General features: G+C 42.8%; 1 protein-coding gene across 1 annotated transcript in view; it reads right to left on the reverse strand.

Moving 5' to 3' along the window:
- Window positions 1–1,705: 1,705 nt before the first annotated feature.
- cacna1g (calcium channel, voltage-dependent, T type, alpha 1G subunit) overlaps window positions 1,706–13,555 on the reverse strand; it is a 272,134-nt gene continuing 260,284 nt past the window's right edge. Inside the window, exons 37-40 of the mRNA XM_081600550.1 lie at window positions 11,751–11,873; window positions 7,585–7,774; window positions 7,250–7,419; window positions 1,706–3,394 (exon numbers count right to left, since the gene is read on the reverse strand). Of these exons, the coding sequence (XP_081456676.1) occupies window positions 2,432–3,394; window positions 7,250–7,419; window positions 7,585–7,774; window positions 11,751–11,873 (1,446 nt within the window). The 3' untranslated portion in view covers window positions 1,706–2,431. The remainder of the gene's footprint in view (window positions 3,395–7,249; window positions 7,420–7,584; window positions 7,775–11,750; window positions 11,874–13,555) is intronic.

Raw genomic sequence — 13,555 nt, forward strand, 5'->3', positions numbered from 1 at the left:
CTTTTCCATCTTCCCCACTCGACCCCTTAAGACACAGCAGCTATTAGCAAGCACCTGGTAGAACTCTGCGTCAGCCGAGTTCATCGCACAAACTACTTTTCAGTCCTAAATCGGTTGTCAACAGCATAATGGAGGAGTACTGCTGTCATGACGTCCTGAGGGCGAAAGAGTAGCAGCTTCTTAAGGAGACTAAGGCCAAATTCAAGGTGTCAAACTGCAAACGCAAGTTTCTTTTAAGTTATTTTTGTTATATACAACATTTTTCTAACAACTAAAGGTAACAGCTGCTTGTTTGTGATATAAAATGCTTGTAACATACATAAATGCCCCTCTCTCCCACCTAAAGAGTTACCTCAATTATAGTAATTCAACATTTTCTAAAAGCTGTTTATTAAGTATCAGCTGTGACTTTTTTTGGTTAACTGAAGTGGTTTCATTATCGAGTTGGACAGAATCCTTGCTGGGTTTTTTCAAGTTGCTCATTTTGAAAAAACTACCAGTTGAACAAAAATGCATTCATCAAATTTCCAAAGCACTTATACATATTCAATTTGTATCCTAGTCGTATACACTCATAGCATGTCATAAATTATGCATAATAGGTTGAACTTCAGGAGCTTCTGCTGTGGGGAATGGACAGATTTAAACTGATAGCTTTGGCCGTTTGATAGCAGCTCTGTTGTCTCTCTTCAGGATGTAAGATCTAAAAAGTAAAAGAGACTCCAGCCACGTCCAGCAGGACATCTGCTGCTGACAGAACTATTACCGTCGTATTCTCCAACTCAAATAGGGAGCAAAAAAAGTAAAGTGACTCTGTTCCTTTGATGTGGGCTTCCCCTGTCCTCACAACCAGAAGGAACCTGCTGGAGAAAAACACAAACAGCCTAAAGGTGTACTGGAAGCTTTGAAGAGGTGCATGCTGGCTCCGGTGAAGCTTCCGGTCCAGAAAAACAACATAAACTTTCACAGCGGCTCTACAGTGTCTCATTAATACAGAAAAAAAACAAAACAAATACAGCTTTGATCTTTCTCAGCCTGCTTGGATAACGTGGTATTTTAACTTACCAAAGACGTCAATGAATCTCCTCGGCAGGAGAGATCAAATATTTGTGCTTGTGTGACATTGAAGTGGAAAACACGGGATTTCTTCATGTTTTCTTAGTTGATTTCATAAATATTCATTATTAAGTAATCAGAATTTTGCTTAAGTGATCAGAAAGATGAAATCTCTTCTTTGTTCGTCTGTACAATGCTGTGAAAAAAAGTTATTCCTCCCATACAAAGTTAATCTGTTTTAGTTTTTTGTTCTACATCATCAAAGTCATTTTAAAATCAATGGTAACCTGATTACTATTCTGCCAGGGGTATGAATAATTTTGACCGTAACTGTAATAAACATTGTGTTTATATGAAGGCTGTGTCTGTGTATAAGTGCAGTAAAATTTAAATTTGGATGATTTCCATGGCTAGTTTCTGGTTCCATTTGAGTTGAAAGTGGTTCAATTTAAAAGTCAAGAAAAAAACAACAACCATGAGATCAATTTGAAATAGCTGCACTTTTTAAATTGCTCTCCATTCAGCGTTCACATCCTGTAAAGGAGGGTCTGGGTTCTGTGAAACATAAAAGAGAGCAAAGAAATCAATACAAACCCCTTCAAGCGGACCGACCTTCTTCCTCCAAACAATCAAAAACCACCAAGGTCTGATGTGTGTGCTTAAAAATCCAAGCTCAGTTTAATGATTTCTTTTTATATATATATATTTATATATTATTCCTACAAATACATGGTTTTCAGCACTTTGAAAAACGCTCACTTTCCTCGGTAAGCCAAGGACGCTAGAAATATCCTACAGTGAAAAAGAAAGACAAAACATAATTGACAAAAAAAAAGACAAATAAGATGTGAAAACATAAAAAAAACAACAACAAAACAACATCCTGTACAAACACGATGGCCCAATAATTTAAGAAAATAGTGTCTCTAAAACGTTCATATTGCTTTGTATCTCCACCGACCAGATCCACCCTGTGCAACACCAGGCCGTTCTGACAGCGGCCACAGGGGGGTGCCAAATCCCAGATGCTGATGTTGCTCCAGAGGTTCAGGGGTCAAGCTGCAAGGTGTCGCAGAAGAGAAACAGTCTTGTTTTGTCGTCTCAGGTGGTCACTCGTTCTCTGGCTGTTTTGGCAGTAACAATACAAAGACGAGGAATGGTCACACTACCACAGTACCGCACTCCTCATGAAGGATGGTTTCACTGTTTGTTGTAGTTTTACCATTATTACTTTCTACAGCATTATTACTAGAGCTATCACCATCACAGATACACAGAGTGCATCATGTGTTTGTGTGTGTGTATGCAGAGGGTTCATCCGTGTGTGTGTGTATGTGCGTTTATATGCTCTTGTGTGTGATGGGAGAGTTGATGTTCAGTGCTCGGAGCTTGTCTTCTCGAAGGAGAAGCTGGGAAGAGTCAATAGCTTGGAGCTGGGATTGGGATTCGGCGAGCCTCCGTCTTGCCCTGAGCCCTCTCCGACTCCCAGGTCGAACGAGTCCTTGGAGTCGCTAGAGGGGGCTCTCCTCCTCAGACATGTGTCCCTGCTGGGCAGAGGAGGGGGCACTCCTAATCCTGCCAACCCCATGCCACTGAGGCTGGGGTAGAGGCCAGACTGGGGTTCGAGTTCATCGGGCGGGTCGACGGATATACAGGGTGGGCTCATCTTCTTCTTGCGCCGGGGGGACGGCAGTGGGGCCTGGGTGGGAATCTGCAGGCTGTCGGACCGTGACACAAACCCCGAAGACGTGGAGGCGGCGCTGCGCTGTGGGCAAGGGTCCTCCGCCGGGTACACTTCTACGGAATGGCGCCGCGGGTCGTCCAGCCAGGAGTAAGGGCGCGGGCGGGGCAGTAGGGTGCTACGCCCCTGTGTGTCGACGCTGTGGAACCTCTTGAGCTGCCTCGTGCAGGGACTCCGACTATCCTGGCACACCGTGTCCTCCACAGTGACGCTGTCGCTTCCCACCAGTCCTCCACAGATGATTAGAGAAACTTCACGATCTTCCGACACCGCCTCCACCTCCTCTTGTTGCTGCTGTTGGGGCCTGGCAGGTAAGGGAGGAGGGAGCGGGTGGGAGGACGTGGACGGTAACGCAGATGAAGAGTAGGAGGCGAGGCAGTGCTGGTCATGTTGCTGGGTGTGCACGCTGCTGGGTTTAGGGAAGGCACCTGGTGTGGCAGGCACCAGGCAGAGAGCTGGGTGTAGATGGGGATGATGATGCTGATGGGAGGGAGAGGTGGATGGAGGTAGACCCAAAGCTGCCACGTTCAGAAGTCCTTCTCTGCTCTCCCGTTCATCTGAACAGAGGGCCTCCTGAGAATCAGTGGACACTGCGACCTGGAAAACGGGGCACGGAAGGGAGGGGGAGTGGAGTATTCAAGAAAAAAATGGGGGTAAATGTCCAATGGAGGGGTTGGGGAGAGGTGGGGAAGGAGGAGATCAAGGGTGAGAGGGAGGGGGGAGGAGAGCAGTTAGTGTGAGGTGATGAGGATGAGAAGCAGCAGTCTGGGTCAAAGCTCACCGTCTGGCCAGCGTGTTCTCACAAAACTCCCTATGCAATTCACTTGCAACATCCTGCCGTGAATCATAACCCGAAAGCCCAGAGGCTCTGCTCTGTGTTGCTCTGTTTCATTAGTCCAGATTGTCAGAAGTACACTGGGTAAACAACGTCTGACAGAAGTGGATGCCTTCGGCAAGCTCGGTCTGTTGAGTCTGTGTAAGATGTTTGAGCTCGACCTGGTCAGATTCTGACGTGTTTACATTGGAGAGAGTTCCCCAGAGGTCTCCTGAGATACTAGGCAGAGATGTCTGTCTTACCAGCCAAACTCTGCTGATTGTTAGGGGCCAAACATGGAGCTAAAACTTTATTTTTGTGGACATCAAATGAAACTTCAGACTACTGTGAAATCCTTCTCAGCCTCTGCTCATTTGCAGCAGATAGGGTTAATAAGGACTCTGCATGGTCGAACCAAACTGTTGAAATTGGTTCTTATTGTTGCAGTTGCGTGATGAAAATCAATTTGTTCTAAGCCCCTTTTCATCACAACACGCTCGGCAAACTTTTCGCTCCCCTTTCAATGCGAAACTATTGTGTAACTGATCAGAATTTTATTGCCAAATTTGTTTATGCGGAAAACATCCCCAATTACTTAACCTCAAGAAGCTGGTTTTTCAGCCACAGAGCAGAAAGTATAGCTTTGAGGGACAATTGTCCAAAGTATGAGGAAGTACGTACTGTTGGACTAACATTAAACTCTCCCTGCTCAGTTTTGGTCTGATAGAGCGACGGAACGTCCCACCGACGCCTTCCATACTTTTTGTCTCTGATTACATTGAAAATGAAATGATGATTTGAGAGAGATGTTGCATCTCATCCATCATTATTTCCTCCTCCTCCTCCAAACTTGTGATCTTGTAATGGTCGATCCTCTCTGCTATGATTGCTGTGTTTACTGTATTGTTGTTTACCACATACGTGTCAAAACACCATGATGTGAATTGCAGTGGGCGGGGTTTCACTTTGGTGTCTTGTGGACCTTGAATGCCTCAAAAACACGCAATAACAGTTCAACTTTGTTCCCACCATGCTGGTTCCTTTAGATAATCTCTTTTCTTCTCATATATAATCAATCTAAAATGTAACTGGAAAGCTCTCAGTAATGTGTGTGTTTCCTGCTGGCAGAGACACTGAGCACTGAGCCAGACCAAATGACCCTCCACAACCTTTGCCCATTGACACAAAACCCTGTAAACTGTGAGTTGTTGAAGTCAATAAAGTGGGATCTGTTTTTCCCCCACTGTCACCTCTGTATAGAGCCAGGCACAGGGTCTGAGGCCAATAGACAGAGGGTAAACATGACATGTAAACCTCTGCAGGGAAGGAAGGGTTAGCAGTGACAGCTCCTGAAACCTGACAGATCTCAGGTCAGCGATGACTCGTGTTCATCACCATGGCAATGATGAGTGAGCGGGAGCGAGGCATGCATGTCATTTCAGGGCCGAGCATTGTAAGAAGCCTTTCCCTGCATGAGCCTTGAACAGTGAGACCACAGAGACACCTAGTGGTCAGAGAAACGTGTTACAGCCACAACAATGCAAAACCTAGTCACAAATTACAGAAGTGCACCGTGGGACTATGCTACCTTAATCACCCTGTAACTTGGATCTTTTTTTTTTTTTTGTACTGTTAAAGCACTAATCTTGGGATTTAAAAAAAAAATTTCTGGTGCTCTACTGTAATGGAGTACAAAATGGCCAAATGCATATGGACAGCTCTTGCTGTTTTAGTAGAATCCCCTGAGTTGTATTATCTAAAATATAAAAAGTGCATTGCATTATGGGTGAATTTCCCTTGTAACCACATTACACCTGTGCCTTAATACATTCAATCACTTCACTTGATATCCGGTAAATAAATGTGACTTTGCTCTAGTCATTCATTTCCAACAGGTGTTTGCTTAGAGTTATAGATGCTCTGTGGTTTGATGACAAGTTAAAAAACAATATCTGGGTGAATGATAGATGAGGAGAAGGTAAAAAAACTAAACAAAATGGGGGTGAGTCTACACGTGTGCGTCCGTAACGTCCCGTGTTTCTGAAAAAGCCTCGAGGGGAAACGATGTCGGCTCGTCTGTCGCCGTTTCAGAAACAGGAGTATCTGTGTTTGAGCAGTAGCTCAGGGTCGGGCGGTTTGTGGGCCCAGCTGAGCTGAGATCAAAAGTGAACAGATACAATCAATGGGGGAGAGCGGGTCGGTTTTAACACAACAGGAAAATCATGAGGAGCAGAAAAGAAAAGAAAGAGGGAAGACAGTGGAATAGTTCAGAATGTGCAAGAAGAGCGTTAAATTCTATGGTGGATATTTAGTGCCACTTTAAGGGAAGGAGTTGTGAGAAGAATAAAGTTTCCAACGTGAACATAAAGGTAAGATTTGTAAACAAAACCTGTTATTTAAGGCCTCAGCAGGATGTGGAACTCAGAAACTCACATAGATGTTTTATTACTTTAGAGAGAAAGTGAGAAACCACAGCACTGTGCAATAACTCAGAGAAGTAAATAAGTCCTTTACATCCTTTGTCATAAACCAACCTACAACTGGCATCTTGAAGAAAAGCCAGAGGGTACAAGTGTTGGAATCAGGATTCAACTACTGATGATCATTGGTCACCAAGAGCAGAGGATGTCTGCATTTACTCTACTAGAAATATTTTAAAAGAGTTTTTATTTTGGGTTTGAATGACTTCATGTATTTATATTGCGCAATAGAGTCTAGAAATGTCCCAATGTTCAGATATGTCAACCATTTCAGTATAAAATCGTACGGGGTCTTAGTGGCTTTGCTCTACCTTTTGCTCTGATGAGCCAACATTAAATATATGAAGCATCCAGGACTTCCTTGGATTTGTCCATAAATTCAATAACTCAGCTCACATACGTCATATTTTAAGCTAGCATGGACACCATCGTCGTTACCCATTTCAGAGGTGAAACTGTTTAAAACTTTTGCCATCATTTGCTGTCTCATTAATTTGGCTATTAATTATTTAACCTCTTGGACCAAGATCGATTCTGTAATGTAGGTCTCGAAAGGAGTCTGACATAAAATAGTAATTTAGCACCACCAAGGGCTTTTACCTGTAAACGTGTCACAGAAAAATGTAGAAAAGACCTCCAGAAAGCCTGAAGAATACTTCAAAATGTTTCAAGTTACAAAGTAAAAAAAAATGTGGCATGGTTTGGAACTTTTGCACAGTGCTGCAGGTCTTCAGCAATGACAATTTTTGTTAACATTTTAAATAGATTCCCAAGTGGGAAGCAATAGGTTCACTCAAAAAGAATGATCAGAAGAAAACATTTGTAAAGCCTAATGATTTTAAGCTAACAGTTTGTTTCTCAATAAATAAATATAGCTTATTTATTTATATAACTATATTTGTATATATAGTTATATAAATAACTATATTTATTGAGAAAACTGGAGATACAGCAGTCAGGAAGTTTTTATAAAGTTCTGTCCTACTGATCTTGATTTTAGCCAATACATAAAACGATTTTTTCAAAAGCAGCCCAAAGTTGTAACTTTGCTGCTGCTGATCAACAATAAGATCCAGTCAAGAGTAAAATGGGCAAACACCATTTCTAGTAAAAACAATCTCTTTATGAATTGGCTTTAGAGCAGGGTTGCATAGTCACCTGTCGGCGGAGCGTGCGGCTAAGTGCATGTGTGCGTCTTGACGGGGGTTGTCGAGGAATACTCTCGGAGTCTGAGTGGCTGTGGGGGCTGATGGGTCTGAAGATGTCAGTGGGGACCGTCAGCTGCTGGGAGCACTCCTCTGGCTGAGAGCGCACCGAGCCTCTGGAGCCTGGACACACAGCGCCGGCAGGTAAGCAACAATCAGCAAAGTAATTACTGCACCGCAGATGTGTTTACCTCACAGGAAATGACTTGCGGCTCTCCAAGGAAACGTCAGGTTGCGTTAAGCTTAATGACAAGAAGACATTTCCCAATGAGAAGGTAACATCCTTACCTGATTGGGCCCTGTGAGTGCCCACTAGGTGCTGGGGCCCCTGTGACTGTGCTACAAGCTGCGCTGGGGATGGAGACGAGGAACCAAAGGGGTGAAGGGGGAAGAACATGTAGCTGTCGTTGGGCAGGGAGTGAGTGCGTCCCACCGCAGGCTTTCTGACACTCAGCAGGTTGGCCTTCGGTGCCTCCAGCTGTACACACAAAGCAGAGAGTTAGGGTCCTTCTAAGCCGGACCGGGTCTACGGTTGCTCTTTCACTCGGGCATTCTCACAGATTCCTAAACACAGTTACGGTTGTTATTTCTCTAAAGTGGTGTTTCTCGATCCTGGTCCTCAGGGACCACTGACCTGCTTTAGATGCGTTTCTAGTCCAGAACACCTGATTCAAATGATTCTATGACCACCTCTGCATGTCATCAAGTGCTGCAGAAGTCTGTTAATCACTCACTTATTCAAATAAGGCCTGTGTCACCTAAAACAAGCAGGGCAGTGGTCCCCGAGGACCGGAATTGAGAAACACTGCCGTAAGATTTTGTACACAAAGAGACGGTGATCATCAGCGTACACAGAGAACACGAGAACTCCAAACACTAAAGTTGACTACTGCACGGCCACCACAGAACCCTCTCTGAATCTTTTTCTTTTTGGACAAAGACCTCGCTCATTACATCTTATATGGTCACACTACAGAACCAGTTTGCATCCACAACAGATTTACCTGAGGCCTCCCTCCACCACACTTCACAGTAACAGACACATGAAAGCTCAGAGTGGAGGGGGAAACTACTACGCCAGCGGACAGAGGACGGTACGAGCACAAACGCGCGGGAGACGACGTGAAGAAGAGACGTGGACTCACATCTAAAGCACAGAGTCAAACCAAAGCTGACAGAGAGAGCAGAGATTTCAAGAGGAGCAGAGGGGGTGGGGGAGAAAAATCTGTAAACTGGTGATGTGGCGTACTACTCTACTGGACTGGACCGGAAAAAACAAAAAAACGAACACCACGCTGGAAATGTGGAATGAGAAAGAGAAATTTGGGCAGACGGTATGTTTCACCAGGGACTTTCAAGGCTACTTGCACTCCTCTACACCACTCACTCACTCACGACGCTTTAATATTTTACTTCTTTCACCACTGCTGTGATAGATTTTAATCTTGGGTTTTGGTGATTCTTGTTTACCACTGTTCTGTGGTTCAGTAATTGGACCCGCTTCCATTTTTCTATGTTCTGTAAAGCCTAGCCAGAGGTAGGAAGAATAATCTGTTCCCATGGCAAACAGAGTTTACCTACTTTGGTGATACTGCACTGCAGTTAGAGATGTTGTTCAATGTCGAAGTTTAACATTTATTTTTACAAATGATTTTATAACGAGCGTATCGAGAGGTCTCAATAGGCTTATAATACAACACAAAATACATTTTCAAGCTAGCAAATTTATATTTATACACCAGGAACAGATGTGACTTTGTGCCAATAATGTGGACAATAATGCTTCTGTGATGTTCACTGACAGGATCTGAAGGTGTAGTAGTGGAGATGAGTGTGTCTGGTATGGGAACCTCCTGGATTTTATCTTTGCTGGTCTTAGTTTGTAAGTTTGAGCTGAGAGTCGGCTCAAACTCAACTTTAGATGAACTGAATGATGCTGTTAGCTCTGATATAGACAGAGCTAACATGCCTAAGGAGGCTAGTGCCAACAAATAAGCGCTTTGCTGCTGTACACAAACTGGTGTGATGCAAAAAAAAAGTGTTTCCGTTGCAGTTTTGTGAAATACACTCAACCCAGAGCTAAAACGTTTTATTGAAAATGTGAGATTTTCCAAAACGGTCATGTTTCCTCTAAGCAAATTTATTTTTGTAATTCCTTTTGGGCTCCACACATCTCCTGATAAAGAATACAGGTCCTTCTAAAAAAATTAGCATATTGTGATAAAGTTCATTATTTTCCATAATGTAATGATAAAAATTAAACTGTCATATATTTTAGATTCATTGCACACCAACTGAAATATTTCAGGTCTTTTATTGTTTTAATACTGATGATTTTGGCATACAGCTCATGAAAACCCAAAATCCCTGTCTCAAAAAATTAGCATATTTCATCCGACCAATAAAATAAATGTGTTTTAATACCAAAAAAGTCAACCTTCAAATAATTACGTTCAGTTATGCACTCAATACTTGGTCAGGAATCCTTTTGCAGCCTTCAATGTGGCATGGAGGCAATCAGCCTGTGGCTCTGCTGAGGTGTTATGGAGCCCAGGATGCTTCGATAGAGACCATAAGCTCATCCAGAGTTTTGGGTCTTACGTCTCTCAACTTTCTCTTCACAATATCCCACAGATTCTCTGTGGGATATTGACTCTCCTTCAGGTCAGGAGAGTTGGCATGCCAATTGAGCACAGTAACACCATGGTCAGTAATACCAGTGGTTTTGGCACTGGTAAATGGTGCCAGGTCGTGCTGAAAAATTAAATCTTCATCTCCATAAAGCTTTTCAGCAGATGGAAGCATGAAGTGCTCCAAAATCTCCTGATAGCTGCTGCATTGACCTGCCCTTGATAAAACACAGTGGACCAACTGCTGACATGGCTCCCCAGACCATCACTGACTGTGGGTACTTGACACTGGACTTCTGGCATTTTGGCATTTCCTTCTCTCCAGTCTTCCTCCAGACTCTGGCACCTTGATTTCCGAATGACATGCAAAATTTGCTTTCATCCGAAAAAAGTACTTTGGACCACGAGCAACAGTCCAGTGCTGCTTCTCTGTAGCCCAGGTCAGACGCTTCTGTCGCTGTTTCTGGTTCAAAAGTGGCTTGACCTGCATTCCCCAGCTGCATGCTGGGGAATGCAGCACCTGTAGCCCATTTCCTGCACACACCTGTGCACGGTGGCTCTGAATGTTTCTACTCCAGACTCAGTCCACTGCTTCCTCAGTTCCCCCAAGGTCTTGAATCGGCCCTTCTCCAGCATCTTCCTCAGGATCCGGTCACCTCTTCTCATTGTGCAGCGTTTTCTGCCAGACTTCTCCTTCCCACAGACTTCCCACTGAGGTGGGATGCAGCACTCTGCAAACAGCCTATTCGTTCAGAAATTTCTTTCTGTGTCTCACCCTCTTGCTTGAGGGCGTCAATGATGGCCGTCTGGACAGCAGTCAGGTCAGTAGTCTTACCCTGATTGTGGTTTTGAGTAATGAACCAGGCTGGGAGTTTTTAAAAGCCTCAGGAATCTTTTGCAGGTGTTTAGAGTTACTTTGTTGATTCAGATGATCAGGTTAACTGCTCGTTCAGAGAACCTTTTTATGATATGCTAATTTTTTGAGACGGGGATTTTGGGTTTTCATGAGCTGTATGCCAAAATCATCAGTATTAAAACAATAAAAGACCTGAAATATTTCAGTTGGTGTGCAATGAATCTAAAATATATGACAGTTTAATTTTTATCATTACATTATGGAAAATAATGAACTTTATCACAATATGCAAATTTTTTAGAAGGACCTGTATATTTGTGCTCCATGAGCACTTGGTTCATCAGGTCCAAATGCCATGAAAGCACATGTGCGATTTGATAACATATTTAAATCACAGCACCACCTAGTGGCCAGGCATGGCAATAACAAGTGATTCAAAGTCTTGGTCCCGTCCAAACGTAGAGCTTTTCTCCAATCAAGATCTGAAAATACCAGCAGTTTCCAATCAAAGCATAAGTCTCTTTAGCTTGATAACTCTTTTTTTCTTTTCCATTTCATTTTAAGTTTCCACTTTCATTCATACCAGTATATAGCTAAACATTAGTAATCCATCATTTGAAAGTTTTATCAAACAAGAACAAGAGACCTTTCATGTTTTAAAACCCTTAGTCAATTAAAATGACGATTTCTAATTTCTATGGTTTCTAAGTGGCAGCCATGTTGGGTATCTATACAGACCTGTCATTGCCTTTGGCACTGGGAGGTAAATTTGGTAAATTATCTATTTGGCTACAGGTAAAAGAAGTTCTTTGGCGTAATCTAATTCCAGCAACAATTTGTTTGGGTGTGTGCAGTAGGAGTACAAGTTGCTGTGGAAGTGGCCCTGGGAAGGAGACAGTACAAGCTACTGCAGGACGGAGCACAGGGAAGAGCGATGGAAGAGGTGGAAAGAGAAGAACTGTCAGTACATTGCATTCCACAGCGCTTAGAAAGAGGGGGCTAAAATCGCCAGGGGCCGAGTCGTCAGGCAGAGCTAGGGACCAGGATTTCTCTGAGGCCAGAGACAGAGCTTCCATCTCCGCTAGAGGGATCTAGGCAGGAAGAGACAACCGCTGGTGAGCAGAGAGAACAGCGCAAACTCCCAACGACACACAGATATAGAAACACACACATAAAACCTGGAGCTAACAGGAAAACAGACCCTTTAGAAAGCCTATCTGAATGGAAGGAGTGTAAGTCTTTATTGTGATGAGCTCTGGAAGGGATCATTAAGGAAAATTACATTCATTTTTACAATATCTGACAAAGGTTTTGTGATACGTAGCAGGGGATTTTTCAGAACATCCAACAATCACAGAATTGCCACGAACTGCTTAAGATTAATATCTCAGGCTACGTTCACACTGCAACCCGAAGTGACCCAATTCTGATTTTTTTTGCCTTAATGTGACCTGTATCTTATCTTTTCATGACAGCCTGAACAGCATAGGTCAGATTTCTTTCAAATGTGACCCAGATCACTGGGATATCCGATGCGTATCCGATCTTTTCCACTGTGACCTGAATCATAACGGCCAGGTCCTGAACGTCACTGATACTCGACAAACGTCACTATTCCGCGTCCTGATACACGCAAGCAGGAAGAAAAACAACAACCATGGCGGACTATAATGGGGATCATGTTGTTAATGTGCTGCTCCGGTCGGACAACAACTTCAAAATCGTAAGCTAAGCTCCACCGTTCGTATCCATGTTTACTTCTGAAAACACTGAGCACTTCTTCTTTTTATGGTGGTTGGCAAAACACTGAGCACGCTCTCTATGTGTGATGTTATTGTGCCCCCTGCTGCGCCTGTGGGACACTTTCTGGTTGTTTGCTGTTCACACTGGAGAAGTGTTAACGGCCACGGCAAAAAAATCCGATTTGACAAAAAATCAGAATTGGTACAAGCTGAGAAAAGATCTACATCTACTTAAATTGTTACATATTTTCCAATTATTTGAACATTAAAGTTCCTTTGCTCAAAAGATTAATGATAACTGGAACAACCATTACGACAAGAAAGTACAATAACTTTTTGTTGGACTTAATTTTTTGTTTTGGTCAATACAGATGGACATTGTGGAGATATTATGAGATAATTTAAAAATATATATATATGTGGGACCTTGCAAAGGTAAACTCGAATCTTGCAAAACCTCTATGGCACATGTGTCAAACACAAGGCCCAGGGGCCAAATGCGGCCTGCCGCAGCTTTTTATGTGGCCCTCTAGATTCTAGACTTATGCATAAATAAAACCTACAGGATAACAGTTGTGTGCTTAAACATTATTTTTTAATTCAATCAAAATGGCTTTTATTTGTTATCGCCAAATTACATTAATCAATTCTTCCAGTATTACTACAATCGTGGAAATTCACACAAAATCAACAAATTGTGTACATTTCTTTTGTGCGAATGCATAATTGTGAGTTTACTGAAGGTTTTCCAGAAGAATTGTCAAAAGCATATATTTGAAGTGATGCCAACTCCCACCTGCAAGTGGCAGTATAATTTACTTCTACACTTCTGCTTTACTTGATGTCAAGTTCTAGTCTGTGATCGACTATTTGCTACTAATGAAGTCACATTTACCATCATACATAAATGCAAATATTGCTAAATTTCTTACTAATAATTTTAAATGAGCAATTTATTGCAAAAAATGACAAAAAAAAACTCCTAGAGGGATTGATGAATGTGGAAAAACTGTTAAATATGATTTGATTTA

The sequence above is a fragment of the Poecilia reticulata genome, chromosome 19, assembly GCF_904066995.2.
Source record: "Poecilia reticulata chromosome 19, P_reticulata-male-v2, whole genome shotgun sequence".
Taxonomy (NCBI): Eukaryota; Metazoa; Chordata; class Actinopteri; order Cyprinodontiformes; family Poeciliidae; genus Poecilia; species Poecilia reticulata.